At 56.0% G+C, this 12,114-nt stretch overlaps 1 protein-coding gene across 1 annotated transcript in view; it reads right to left on the reverse strand.

Moving 5' to 3' along the window:
• Positions 1-8,356: 8,356 nt before the first annotated feature.
• EPAS1 (endothelial PAS domain protein 1) overlaps positions 8,357-12,114 on the reverse strand; it is an 80,657-nt gene continuing 76,899 nt past the window's right edge. The window contains exons 13-16 of the mRNA XM_008254453.4: positions 11,705-11,822; positions 11,499-11,610; positions 11,164-11,331; positions 8,357-10,492 (exon numbers count right to left, since the gene is read on the reverse strand). Coding sequence (XP_008252675.1) covers positions 10,341-10,492; positions 11,164-11,331; positions 11,499-11,610; positions 11,705-11,822 — 550 coding nt within the window. The 3' untranslated portion in view covers positions 8,357-10,340. The remainder of the gene's footprint in view (positions 10,493-11,163; positions 11,332-11,498; positions 11,611-11,704; positions 11,823-12,114) is intronic.

Below are 12,114 nucleotides of genomic sequence, written 5' to 3' on the forward strand. Positions count from 1 at the left end.
AAGCACTTGGCCATCTTCTGCTGCTTTCCCAGGCCATTAGCAGGGAGCTGGATTGGAAGTAGAGCAGCCAGCACTAAACTGGCGTCTTTATGGGATGCCGGTGTTGCAGACAGTGGCTTAACCCACTACACTACAGCACCAGCCCCTTCTTACTTTATTACATTAATGAACACCAGCCTATAATTTTCACAAACTCTGAAGCTCCATACAGAGGCACCTCCTTGGCATGGTGGCCGTGGCTCTCGTTACTGGATTCTTGGTGTCCAGACACGGATAACGAGGATCACGTGAGTCCCCAGGACCGTGGCGCTGAGCCGATGGAACTTGGCCCAGGACAGAGTTAGCGGCTCCTGCCTGTGTTTCTCCACTGTGTGTTCTGTGACAGTGTTCCTGCTTCTTCCCACCTCAGTCACCCCTAGGTGACACCTATGCTGGAGGAGGGATGTGAGGAATGTGAGAAGATGGGTCAGCCTCACAGGACCACCCGTCTCTTCCTCTGCTTGGAAAATGTGCCCTCTACTCACCCGATGGGCTGTTTGCAATTCGAGCCTTCACCCATGGGAGTCGTTATTGAGCCACAGCTCCCCAGCTCCCCGGTGCCTGCAGAGCTGCAGAGGCGAGCCCAGGTCCTCCAGTCTCTTCCAGAAGTCTCCCCAGGAGGGAGGGAGTGGCTGGGGAGGGGTCTTGACAGGGGCTGCTGGATGGGGAGAGGCTCCAAGGGCAATGTCCCACCAGCTTTGCAGTTTTCTCCAGCAACAGAATGAGCAGCTTGTGGCGAGTCCCAGGGCCTGGCCCAGCCCAGTGAGGCTCAGCACTGGTCCCTGGCACACAGCATAGTGGGAGGGACCCACCGCGGCCAGCGCCGCCAGTGCTTCCTGCCTTAAGCCAACCCCCTGGAGTGGACATGCACACTCTGGGCTCCTGAACCCATGCGGGCTGATCTAGCCCAGCCTGAGTCACCGTTCTCACCCGGATCTAAAACGTAGCTGGAGCCCTGCCTTGGTTCACTAGCAAGGCTCCCAAAATGATGTCAATGTTCACGCTCGGCTGCCCTCGTCTCAACCAGGCTAATGAGCACGGGGGAGCAGCTTTTGTTCCGGCCTGAAAGGGTCCTCCACCTGCAGCTGTCTTCCTTCTCTGTTCCTACAAGTGCCGGGCCTACCCGCGGGATTTAACACCAAGCTCGGGACACAGCAAGGGAGCTGCCCCTGGCCACCCTCACATGTGCTGTTAGAAACGGACAAGCTCGGGCCCACTGTGCAATTGAGCACACATATGTGACAGCCCTTGGGCACTGCAGGACACAAGGAGGGCCGGGCAGCCCCGCAGGTGTGGCAAGCCTGACAGGTACCTGTACCTCCCAGCCATGCCCACCCCCAGAAGGCCCCCGGGAGGCTGCACCGCCTCTCCTGACTCTACCTAGTCACACACAGAGCAAGCCTTCTGGGTCACCGGCCACCTGCTGGCCCTCGTCCCGGACAGCTCTGCACATCCACTCACCCCCACCCTCCCGATCCTGCCACTGTGCTCCTGGGAACCCTGCCATCACTGACTCAGAGAGGCTCCCCTGTTTACTTGTAAAGATTTATTTATTTGAAAGGCAGAGTTAGAGAGAGGTAGAGACAGAGAGAAAGAAAGAAAGAAAGAGAGAGAGAGAGAGAGAAAGAAAGAGAAAGAGAGAGAGAAAGTCTTCCATCGCTGGTTCACTCCCCAGATGGTTGCAGGGGCCAGAGTTGTGTAGACCTGAAGCCAGGAGCTAGGAGCTTCTTCTGGGTCTCCCACGTGGGTGCAGAGGCCCAAGCGCTTGGGCCATTTTCCACTGCTTTCCCAGGTCATAGCAGAGAGCTGGATCAGAAGTGGAGCAACTGGGCCTTGAGCCGGTGCCCACACGGGATGCTGGCACTGCAGGCGGCGGTTTTACCCGCTACACCACAGCGCTGGCCCCTCCCCTGTTTTCTGATTCTGCCTCTGCCTTGTTCCTTAGCTGAAGCCCAGCTCTCTGTGCCCTCAAGGCCCCTAGTTACTGTCTCCTGCGGGCAGGTGTTGGGCAGGGACTGAGGGAGGAGGGCGTCCTCCCAGCTTTGCGTGTTTGCTTCTGCATGCTGCCTCCTCCCTGCACCTCCTGTTTGCATCTTACAGTTTTTGTTTCAGATTTATTTATCTGAAAGGCAGACTTAAAGAAGAGAGAGATCTTCTGTCTGCTGGCTCACTCCCCAGGTGGCCGTGGCAGCCATGGCTGGGTCAGGCTGAAGCCAGGAGCCTGGAAATCCATCTGGGTCTTCCTCATGCGTGCAGAGGCCCAAGCACTTGAGCCATCTTCCACTGCTTTCCCGGGTGCATTAGCAGGGAGTTGGATCAGAACTGGAGTAGCTGGGACTTGACCCGGTGCCGGATACTGGCCTCACAGGCAGCAGCTAAACCCACCATGCTACAACACCAGCCCTGTGTCTTAGATTCTGGTTTCTTCTCTGCGCTCCAGTCACTTGCCTGCAGGATTTCAGTCGTGTGGACTGCAGCAGGCAGTGAACCAAGCAGGCACCCACCAGGGCACCCCGGGCCACGCCCCGGCTCCCTCATGCCTCAGACCTCCCCTCCCCACGTCCTCCCCCCCAGTACTTTATTTCTGCCACTCTGAAATCTTGAAATTTGCTTTGAGAGCAAGTTCTCATTTGCTTTCCCGAAGTGCTTTTCACTTCTGGAGCATGGGTTCTCCAGCACAGCCACAGACAGCCCTAGACCAGAGAGCAGCCCTGCAGGGAGCTTCCTCTGGCCCCCACCCCCAGCAGTGGTGGGCTCTGCTCTGTTCCTGTATTTTTGCCTTTCCCGGGATGCCTTGTAAGTGGAACGATACAGGTTGCAGCCCTTGGGCACTAACTTCCTGCACTCAGTGCAGCGCCTTTGAGACACGCGTGTGCCGGGGTCAGTGCTGGGCACCTGTGTGTGGATGCCCTACCAAGGTTGTTCCCAGTTCTTGGCAACCATGATTCCTGCTGCTGTAAGCGTGTGTGTGCAGATTCTATGTGAACTTAGCATCTCCACTTAGGATCAATACCTGGAAGTGGTCCTGCTGGCCTGCGTGGATGGCATGCATGACGTCTCCATGCTAAGGTGCCTCCCCGACAATGCCTCCCTCTCCACGGCTTCTCTTTCTCTAAGCATTGTTCTAACCGCTCCCTCATTAAGAACCTCCACCTCGCCTACCATCTTCCCACCTCCTGGCTTTGTCTCTCCTTCGCACAATAACAGTTCGCACAGCCCGTCCTGGAAGTCCCTCCAGGACGCTCAGATGCACCCTCCTCACTGACTGTCCCCGGGAAACCGCTGTCTGTCCGTCTGCCTCCCTCAGGGTAGAAGGATGTGCTCACAGGTGCACGGCTGCACCGATGGGTCAGCTTGTGGCTGTGGGTCTCGCTCGTCCTTGCGGGACTGACCGCCAGGCCAACCTTCTAGAATGACCGACTCTTGTTTGTGTCCAACCTCACTCTGCCCCTCCTTTCCTGTCAGTTAAAGGTGTTGCCTCGTTCAGCACCAGGTAAGTGATGAGACGTGGGTTAGCACACCAAGTCCCCCCGAGTGAATTCCACTTCCTGAATTAAAGATGCCCACCTGCCCTCGTCTGTGCACGCTGGGCGCCGTGCCTGCCCTCCTACCTTTCCAGCAGCTTCCCCCCTGCAGGTCTGCCTTCTCTCCTGCCTCCGTCAACTTCTCCCTCCGCCACTGCCAGGGAAACATCCCCGCGTACTCCTACAGCTCATCTTCGAAAATCACAGTCCCGAAAACACAGAGCACAAACTGGACCTAGATTCCCTCAGCCCAGTGACCAAGGTTAGCATCAACCGGGCCAGTGATTGCGTGTGGCCTTGATAGGATGCTGTGAGAATGCATGGGGCCTCTGTGGGCTTCCTCTCCCCACAAGCCCGTGACCCCTCTGAAACCAGAACACCATCAGAAAAACCCAAACTGAAGGATGTTTCACAAAATATGAGGCTACTTCTGAAAGTTCATGGAAAAAAATGGAATTTAAAGATACATTTATTTCTGTGCAAAAAAATTGAAATACTTGCATAGTTTTTCCATAATATGGATTTTCTCCAACTTTCTTTTGAAGAGCCTTTCCTACCTAACCAGCACGTCTCAGAACTGTCAAGTTCATCCAAAACAGAAAGCCTGAGAATCAGCCTAAGGAGACGTGACAACCAAATGTAATCTAGTGGCCTGGATTGGGTCCTGGGACAGAGAAAACCATAAGAGACATTAGGTAAAAACTAGGGAAGTTTGAAGAAAGTCTTTCGATGATAATGTAACCGCTTTCATTCATCATTTGTGGCACACCTGCCATAGAAGTGTTAGCTATGAAATTCTTGCAGCTTTTCTGTAAATCTACATCTGTCCTAAACATGTGTTAAGTATTCACACGCACGCACACTCACACTCACACTCTCCTGAGCCCTGTCTTCCTCCAGCTCCGTGCTCCATCCCTGCTGCCCTTCCCAGGCAGACTTCCTGAAGGAGCCGTGCATTGCTGTGTCGCTGTGGCCTCACACAGCCAGTGCACTCTGGGATACTTTCCAGGCAAGCTATTGCCCTGTGGTGGAATGAGAAGGCCATGCCAAGATGGACACTGGCAAGCGAGCATCAGTTACTCAGGAATGGCTTCGAAACCTACCTGGCAATGGAGCCTACCTGGCAACAGGCTGTGATTGGTTAGGGCATAAACCACCCCTTGACTGGATTGGCTACATTGGCTATATAAGCTGCTATACCAACTGAAATAAACGAGTCTGTGGGCTGCTTGCCTCTGGCCCGCTTTCACCCAACTCCTGGTATCTGTGTGGTGACTCTGCACCTCTTGCCCCCACTGCGCTCCTCCTCTCAGAACGAGTCCACAGCAACACTGCCCTTAACTCCCAGCAAAGTGGCTCTTGTTAGGGTCAAGGATGACCTCCATGTTGCTTTGCTCCCGTCTTACTGCTGAGTGCCGTATGTGACCCAGCTAACTGTTCCCCCGTTCCTGAAGGCTCCTCTTCTTTTGGTTTGTGGGACTCCACACCAAGGGTTTCTCCTACCTCTGTTGCTGGCTCCTCCACTGACCGCCCCTGGGTACCCGAGTGGCCCAGGGCTCTATCTCAGGCCCTCCATTCTGCCCCATCCTCACTCTCATCTCACAGGTTTCAGGTGCCTACTGGTGCGTCTCATGTTTGCATCTCCAGCCGGTACCCTCTGAGGCAGGGGCTATGATGCACCCATTATACGGAAGAGCAAACCCGGGTTGTCTGGCACTGAGGGGCTTGTGTGAGGTTGTTCAGCTGGGATCTGAACACAGGTCTGTCTGACTGATGGCCCGGCTGCCCTGTGTGCCTCCCCCTCCATCTCAGCCCCAATCCTGCTTGCTCCTAGGGTCTCCTGCATGGGCTGCCCACTCTGGCTCCACGCCTTTCATCTCTCTTCTCCCCTCTGATCCTCTTCCTGCCCAGCCCTGGTGGGGAGCTGCTCCACTCCTGAGGCCTGTGCTGACTTCTGGCTTCCTCTAAACTCCCACGGGGATTGGGGTCCACCCTGAGACAACCAAGTACTCCTCTGCATCCACAGCCTGGGGTGGGGAACATCCCACCCACGGGCCATAGAAGCTTGCAAAATCATTTGGTTTGGCCCCGCCAAAGCAATCACAGTTGGGACTCAGAATTCAACATATCTATAGCAGGCTCATTTAAAAAAATGTTTAAAAGTTTATTTGAAAGGGAAAGTTGTGGGAGGAGAGAGAGTAGGAGAGAGAGTACTTCCATCTACTGGTTCACTCCCCAAATGGCTGCAACGGTTGAGCTAGGCCAAAGCCATGAGCCTGGAACTCCATTTGGGTCTCCCACGTGGGTGCAGGGGCACAAGGACTTGGACCATCGTCTGCTGCTTTCCCAGGAGCATTACCAAAGAGCTGGATTGGAACTGGAGCAGCTGGGACTCGAACCAGCACCCATATGGGATGCCCGTGTGGCAGGCAGTGGCTTAACCTGCTGTGGCACAATGCCTGTCCCCAGGCTAATTTTTAAGTTGATAATTTTGTATGGCCCACAAATGATATAAAAATCTAAATGGCCTCAGGGTAGAAAAAAAATCTTTCCCACCCTGATTTACCATTACTGGGCTCTCTGAACCCATGATGGGGGCCCTTTGCCAAGTACAACTGCACCCCTGGGGCACTGAAGCAGTCTCCAAGGCTGGGCCTGGGGGGAAAGGTGGGCTGGGGGCCTCCATCGTGTGCACCAGGCTGCCCAATGCTTGCTGGACCAGTTTGCAGTGTTTAGGGAGAGGATCAAGACATCACTGTATTTGGCATTGTGTATGTAGCAGGTGGCGTGTAGACATCAAACCCTTTTCTCTGGAGCCCTGGGAGGACTCGGCGTGGGAGTGAAGGACCCGAGTGAGACATCGGAGGTCGCCGAGAGGCCATGCTGTTCTCACAGGGGTCGCTGAGTTCAGAGGAGTATTTTAAAGAAATGGGCTGATGCTGCAATCGTAACCCTTCTAGAAGAACCGAAAGTGCCCTGAGGGACGTCACAAAGACAAGCGGGAGGCAGCTGCAGGGAAGGAGGCCTGAACGCTGAACAACTGCAACTAAGGGCTGACCTCACTTAGGTGAGGCCCGCCCCGGCCCCATGTCACCCCCGTGGGCTCTGCCCCAGCCCTGTCACGCACTATGTGGCCACAGCCAAGCCACCATTTCCGTGGGCTTTAGGTTGAAAGAATAAGCGATGGGGTTGGCTCTGGCGTTTCTAGGCCCCCTTTTGGCACCAGGAGTTGGCCTGAGGTCATGTCTCCCTGACCCTGGACCTCCCTGCCTTGGGTGCAAGTACCACCGTGATCTGACCACGCATGCACGGGCGCCCAGCAGAAGTCCTGTTTTCCCACAAAGCAGAGGGTAGGGAGGGGTCGGAAGGAAGAAGACTGGGTGGTTGAGTCTTGCATGTCGTAAAGCAAGTGAATCTGTGTCGTAAAGGGGGTGGGTCTGTGTCATGACTCCAGGAAAACCAGCTTTTCTCCTCCCCAGGTGGCACGTGCAGCAGAGACCATGCTGTGTGAGGCTCACTTCTGCCCTGCTCGGTTCTGACGGGGCAGCGCTGGTCCTTTTCCAGCAGGTACGGCCTCCTGGCCGCCAACCAAGGCCAATGCTGAGAAGGTGTCAGCCCCAGCCAGGGTTTGCCAACTAAAGGAGAGCAGAGTTTGAGTCAGGTGGAATCCCAGTGGTTGAGCAAGTGGCAGCTCTCTGCCCCTACAGACCTGGCCATATGGGGCTGGCCTACTCTGAAGCCACCTGTGGTGTGGACATTAAACAGGAAACCAGTGCAATTTCACCCAGGATCCTCACCGCTAGAGATGAAACATGGGGCGGTGATGGCTTGCCTGGGCCTCAGGCCTCACGCTTGGGTGCTCTGGGGAAGCTGAGCTCCCTGAACACGCTTTGTGTGCTCCCCTTTGCTGGCCCACTGGACGTGGAAGCCAGAGCTGGGAGCTCCTGCCTACCCCTGGCCTTCAGATGGTTAAGGTCAGCCTAAGGGTTTTGCCTGGGGATAGCAATGTGGACCATGCAAGTCCACCCAGGTTGATGGGGTCCTGCGGTAACCCCCCCCTTCCAGGCCTAAGACTTGAACTTGCCAGTGTTCTGAAGGACAAGCTGAGATGTCACTCACAGAACAGCTTCAGAAAAGCACAGGGGGAGTTTTTACTCCAAGATGGTGGGCAAAGGTAGGTGGCCGGGTCTCTCCCACCCCACACCCTGCACATTACACCGCGACGGCAGCGGCCTGGTCCGATGCACATGCAGTTTAGGAAAGCAAACTGCGAATTAGAGGCCTCTCCAGGCCTGTGTCCAGTTCTGGGCTTTCACCACCTGTATCGGGCCGATACGGCTGATTTTCCCGTCCATGTGCTCCCTGGGAAGGCCCTGCTTGAGCCCAGCCACCAAGAGAATGGAAATCCCTTCTGACAGCCAGAGCCTGGCTGCCTCTTCCTGTTGGGGCCTCCCCCCGAAGGTGCAGAGTGGACATGCGCAGACCAGCAACAGGCTCTCGCAAGCTGCTCCACACCCTTCCTGAAGGCAGACCCCAGGATCTCTTTGTCCTGGGGCTCCCCGTGGGATATGAAAAAGGGCCCTGGGGCAGACAGAGAAATACCTGCAGCCTTTAGGCTGTTACCAGACAGTCCTTCTAGTCGTTCCTTCCTTCCCCAGTCTGCCTGCCAGCTGGCTTCAACCATCTGGGCAAGATGGGTGGTAAGGTTCACTCTGTGTAAACTATTTAATCAAGACTGCTTTCCACTGCATAGTCCATGACAAATGCACAGGAAGGAAGAGGCACCAGCAGTGTAGGATCAGAATACTTTAATACGATATCAGTGTCAAAATACATTTCTTTATAAAGTTAAGCTCCCATACAGTTATAATGTTGTCAGTAGGAATTTGACAATATAATAATGTTCATGAAATCATTACATTGACAGATAAGGTTAATACAAAGCTTGGGATACTTTTCAGAGTGTCTTAGTACAACTGCGAGGGTAGAATGCCCTTAATGCTGAGGCAACACACACAGGAAATCAAATACCAGCGCTGACCTCTCAGGAACCCTTCAAGTTCTGCCGCCGTGCGCCTGTTCCTCATCGAACTTAGGTTTCTTTTGTAAGTAACTTTCTGTGATTGGCAGTTAGTCTGTCTGGGCTTACCAGATTCTTGGTCTGATGGGCTTTGTGTGCATTTTTTTTCTTTTTTAGCAACTTCATTGTACCCACGACAGAGGAGTTCCATGGAGATGGCATTGAAAACCAAAAGGTGCTGTTCTTCTTCCCCAGTGAGATACACAGTGCTTCCTACCTATACGCGTCACTTCCTGTGACAAGGAGACCCCAGCAAGGGCCTGAGGCTTTGGGCTGGCCCTGGAGCTCTGCCTACTGCTTGCCAGCAGTGGGGTGTTGCACCTAGGCCTTGCAAGGCCGCCTGCCTGCAGCAGGCTGGAGGGGTACCCAGCTGGGGCTGGTCAGGACCCACTGCCCTCCCTTTGGTGCCCTCTCAGTCTAGCTCCAAGACCCTGAGCCAGGAGGATGTGCACCAGGTCACTACACCATTTCTGAATCCTGACTCACGGGAGTACCCATCTAAACCATTTCATAGTACTTCTGCAACTATCCTAGTGTGCTGCATGCAAGGCCTTTGGAAGTGACGTAGCTCAGTGCACTTGAAGGGCCAGCCACAAAACCTCAGGAGTGACAGCGCCCCCTCCGTCAGTGTTCTCCCAGCACGTGCCGTCAGACCCTGGCGGGCGCGATCAGCACACACACACAGGGAGGGGAGATGGTGGCCAACACCCCACGAACGTGGTTCGCAACCCCTGTGGCCTGTTGCAGAGCACAAAGCCAACGGGAGAGAGAGGCAGGGGGAGAGCTTTAGCAGGGTTAGTACAGGCCTGTGGCACTACCGTACAGTCCTGCCGTGTTGGCAACACCGAGAAAGAGAAAACAGCTTACAAAAGGTCTTACGGTGATTGTATGAACCGGGTTCCGTTTGTAAGTTTTTAAGATATCACAAAGTACCCATATATATGATAAGAAACACTTCACCCAGATATAAATTTTTTTAAAGAACCTCAGTTATGCTTTTTGAATAATAATATTAAAAAATCTGCCAGAATGGAGGGGAAACACCGCAGAGGTCAGGAGGAGCCGCGCCGGGTAACTTTCGCAGGAAACCACGCGTCCGAGTTCACCCTTCACATTGGTTTTTCCAAGTCGCAGCAGGGGGTTGGCTTCAGAAAGACTGAACTTTACCCATAAAGTGATTAGTTTTGAAAAAGAAAACAGGAGGGCTCGGGGTGGGGGTGGGGGGCGTGGAGGAAGCGCAGAAAGCAAAATCATTTGTGTCTCTTTGGCAACAACAACAGAAAACCTTTTGAGTCCAATGAAGCCGCCGCCGTCCCTGGAGGACCGCGAGCCGCCACTGAACCTGTTAGTGTAGAGACGGGGTGGGGGTGGGGGGGGGAGACAGACAGCTACGGAGAATATAAATTAGAAGTCAGGGGGTGGGGGGAGGGAGGGAGGCAAAAATCTTACAAAACTGAACGTTTTCCTTGACAGCAAAACAGAGCAGGTGAACACGATGGTGTTTTTAAAAAGGATGGATGGCAGAGTGGGCGTCTCGAAGGCCACTGCGTGGTGACCTGGGCAAAGCTGCCAGGTAAGTACATCTCGTAAAAGGTGTGCTGGTGTTAGAAATACCTAGTTGCAAAAACAGCCGTAGAGAGGGACGCTGCGGGACGGCGTCGGCGGGGCTGGGCCCCGGCCCCGCAGGAGGCCCTGGCTCAGGTGGCCTGGTCCAGGGCCCTGAGCAGGTCTCCGCCCTGCAGGAGCGTGGAGCTTCCCGGCACAGGAACGTTCACCTCACAGTCATATCTGGTCAGTTCGGGCAGCAGGTAGGGCTCAAACGAGGGCCCGAGCAGCTGGCTTGCCAGGCCTGCAAGAGGGGTGGGTGTGCGCTATTGCCAGGGGGGCCTGCGGGAAAGCCCTGGAACAGGGTTTAATTGGCAGGGGGCCCGTGGGGCTGAGGTGCGGAAGAGGAGGAGGCAGGGAGTGCTGCTCCCTCTATGCTAGTGGGCAGCTTGAGGCGGTACAGTCAGGTGAAAGACCCCGCAGGGTGGCCTCGTAAGGGACCAGGAGCTGCCACTCCTCCGTGCCCCTCTGTCCTGGCCACGCCCTTGTGTCTGGCAGCCTATGGGCTTCAGTTTGCAGGACAGCGTGATTCTAGGGGTGACCTCGTCTGTAGTTTTCCCTTTAGGTTCTCTGAGTCTTAGATCGCCCTGTACCGACCCTCCGCAGGGCTGATGTGACAGAAGCAGCCGTGGAAAGGGGGGGCCAGACCCCGCAAGGAGGCTCCCTGGGCAAGGCGTGGCCAAGTGACTGCTTGTGCTTGGCACCATGCAGGTTCTGGAAGGAAGCAGAGGGGGCTTGTCCTGGGGAGAGCTGCCCTCCAGGAAAGCAAGTATCAAACCTCTCATGCTCTTCCAAACGTGGGACTCCCGCCTTGGCGGGGTGGAGGTGAGGTGCAGCCAGGCTCCAGGTCTCTGCCCCGCACATCCTCCCCGCGCCTCAGACCCTGGGATGGGGCGCCTATTCCTGAGCACCCACCTGACATCTTGTGAGCCAAAGGCAGGTTGTAGTCCTGGTACTGGGGGGCGAAACACTGCGGGATGAGTCCGCTGCTGCAGTTGTCCCCTGGGCTCAGGGTGGATGGTGGTGGCGGCAGGTGTCTCAGGGGCTGCCCCAGGCCCCTGGCGGGGGTTTGCATGAACTCATCTGAAAGACCCGAGGCCAAAGCCGAGCATGAGGGCAGAGGCTGGGACGCCTCCAGCACCCGCTTTCCTGCCCGGAAGGTGCTCAGAGATTCCTGATGTCTACCCCATTCCAAGGCTCCGGGAGGTGGGGGGGGGGTAGCCCTCCCCCTGGGGCCCCAGCATGCTCACCCGAGGGGCCGTTAGCGTCCAGTCCCCTGTCCGGCGTCAGAGGGCAGCCCCCTCCCTGGAGGCTCTTCATCCGTTTCCACAAGTGGGAAGCGTTGCTGCCAGGCGGGTCCCCCTGGGCATGCACAGGGCAGAGGGTGGGGTTGAGGGCCACACCCCAGTCCCCCCGCAGCCCTGGCCAGCCCATGCACCTCCCCTACCCCACTCACATCCTGGAAGGCTTGCTTCTCGTATTCCAGCTGGCGCTTCAGCTTCAGCTTGCTGGACAGGGCCACCACGGCCGGGCTCATTGCGTCTGGGGCCTGGGGCCTGAAGCCCTTGGCAGACCTGCCAGGCAGAGACGGTACAGGGTGAGGCGGTGCAGCCCCGGCTTCTCGGTGCCTCCGCAAAGACTTGCAGAGGAGGGCCGAGCCCTAGCTCCCCCTGCCTTCCTCTGCTTTCTGGACTCGGGGAGAGGCTGGATGGTTCAAGCCCCATGCACCACCATGCACCACCTGCCAAGCCAGCCATGGCCAGGCTGTCCCGCTAGGGGACGCAGGTCTGTATGAGGGCTTGTTCTGCTTCTGCCTCTCCTGCCCAGTGGAGTACTCCAAAGTCCAAGACAGACCTGGGCACCACA

The sequence above is a fragment of the Oryctolagus cuniculus genome, chromosome 2 (assembly GCF_964237555.1).
Source record: "Oryctolagus cuniculus chromosome 2, mOryCun1.1, whole genome shotgun sequence".
NCBI classification, from domain to species: domain Eukaryota; kingdom Metazoa; phylum Chordata; class Mammalia; order Lagomorpha; family Leporidae; genus Oryctolagus; species Oryctolagus cuniculus.